Here is a 2,051-nt window from a genome sequence, read left to right as displayed (position 1 = left end):
ACAATAGAAAAGCAGTTCTTTGATGCAAGCCTACGGCATGCCTCAGACTGCTGCAGATGTTGGTAAATGTGTGAGTTCCTGTCCCTACTCAGATGCTCACGAATGCGCGTTGAAAGATGACGGCTAGTTTCGCCGATGTAACAGGCATTACATCCTACACAAGAAAATTTGTAGACAACGCGCGAACGGAGATCGAGAGGAACAGGATCCTTCACACTGAACATACTACTCACTTTAAAAGACGAAAAAACTAACTTAACTTCAATGTTAGTACAATAACGGTGGACAAGTTTACGCAATCTCTTCTGAGCTTCTGCAGAAAAGGATCCTACATAAGGTAACTTAAAATAATAAGATGAAACGGGTTGTTGAACCCGAGAGCTAGCGCTATCTGATGGGCGGACTTGAGCTCTGCTTACGTATTGGTTGACAACCTTATCTATAATATGAACAGGGAAAAGGTTTTTACGTAGGATACGAGTGAGGTTCTTAATATCATCATGAAAGCCCAACCAGGAATTGTTGATTTTGTAGACCCTTTCAACCAGTGTTCTTACAAGACCGATTTTGTAAGAGAATGCAGTAAAACTAAAATAGTTCATAAGGAGCCCTGTGAACGTTTTCTTACGGAAAACTGAAGTCTGGAGATAGAGGATTGTTATGAACTAAGACATCTAGGAATGCTAACTTATGATCTACCTCTTTCTCCATGGTAAAACGTATGTTCGGGTGTTGAGAATTGATGAAGTTGTAAAATGACACAGCGTCTTGCTCTGTCTCAAACACACAAAAAGTGTCATCGACATATCGTCGGTAGTACAAAATCCTTGAACCCTTGTAGTTCTCTAACCATGCATTCTCATTATGCCCCATGAAAAGGTTAGCCAATACAGGGGCAAGGGGTGAGCCCATAGATACCCCATCTACCTGGTCATAAAAAGATCCTTTGAACAAAAAATGTGTTTGCGCTGTGGCAAAACGAAAAAGGGTTCTAAGCTCATCAGTACTTAGCTTAATATCACTGTTACCCTCCTTAACGTACTTAACTGCTAAATCAATGGATTCATCTAGAGGTATATTCGTAAATAAGCTTTCAACGTCAAATGAAACCATAAAATTACCTGATACCGGCATATCTTTGATTTCATTAACAAACGTGAAACTATCCTGAGTACAATAATAAGATGGAATGTGTGGTTGTAAAAGAGAACAAAGATACTTAGCTAGTTCATAATTATAAGTCCCAATCGACGAAACAATAGGTCTGAACGGAGGCATCGAGTTCGGTCCACGTGGCTTGTGCATTTTTGGAAGTCCGTAAATCCTGGCTGGCTGGGAACCAGATGGGAAGATTTTTTTGTACACGTTTGGTTCCAAGTGTCCTTTAGATTTCAACTTCCTCAGAAATCCATGTCTCGCGCATTTAAATGCTGTACGTTAAATTTAAAATGTATTACGAATGTTGCGTATCACGCATGTTACGCCATTGCTTGTAAAAAAATTCAACTTCAACTGTAAACGATCCCACAACTGAAGATGATCGTTGGAACGATCGAAACATGTCTTGCAAACTAAAAGTTGTTGTACAGTTTTTAAAAATTTTTAATTACTTGCAAATTGCCCTTTTTTGCATTTGCAGAAAATCCGCTTCGTAGAAATTTTTTAAAATAATTATACAGTTTCTTTTTCAGATGCCAAAAGTTATCACGAGAAAAAAAATAGGGGTCATCGAGTTAGTTTTCAAGATATAAGCACCGGAAGCTGAAAAAGGGTCCGAAAAATCATTGGCTATCGTTGCCATGGTAACCTCTGATGACGTAATTATTGGTGTTTTGGATCAAAAACACAATGGGTAATGTAATCATACAAAAATTTTCTTACGATCTTTAATTGATTTTTTGGCCTTTTTTTTCCAAACGTCGCACAGTTAAAAACCTGAAAACTGGCACGAGCCACCTTAAATTAAGCTCCCGCTTTCAATTTTCTTCTCAGTTCCAATTTAGTCGCCGGCTGAGGATTGAAGAGTAATGTAAATAGCAAAAAACAAAATA

General features: G+C 38.3%; 1 protein-coding gene across 1 annotated transcript; it reads right to left on the bottom strand.

The window, feature by feature from the left end:
- Positions 1-624: 624 nt before the first annotated feature.
- LOC144640561 (uncharacterized) lies at positions 625-1,305 on the bottom strand. The gene has a single exon (XM_078499669.1). The coding sequence runs from the start codon at positions 1,303-1,305 to the stop codon at positions 625-627; it is 681 nt and encodes a 226-aa protein (XP_078355795.1).
- Between the last annotated feature and the right edge of the window lie 746 nt (positions 1,306-2,051).

Source organism: Oculina patagonica, unplaced genomic scaffold (genome assembly GCF_052425735.1).
Source record: "Oculina patagonica isolate OP01 unplaced genomic scaffold, crgOcupat unplaced350, whole genome shotgun sequence".
NCBI classification, from domain to species: Eukaryota; Metazoa; Cnidaria; class Anthozoa; order Scleractinia; family Oculinidae; genus Oculina; species Oculina patagonica.
Note: the sequence above shows the minus strand (reverse complement) of the source record. Positions and strands in the feature narration are given on the sequence as shown.

Bases quoted from the DNA above. Each gene is read 5' to 3' on its own strand.
- LOC144640561 (XM_078499669.1), bottom strand. From the start codon at position 1,305: ATGCACAAGCCACGTGGACCGAACTCGATGCCTCCGTTCAGACCTATT.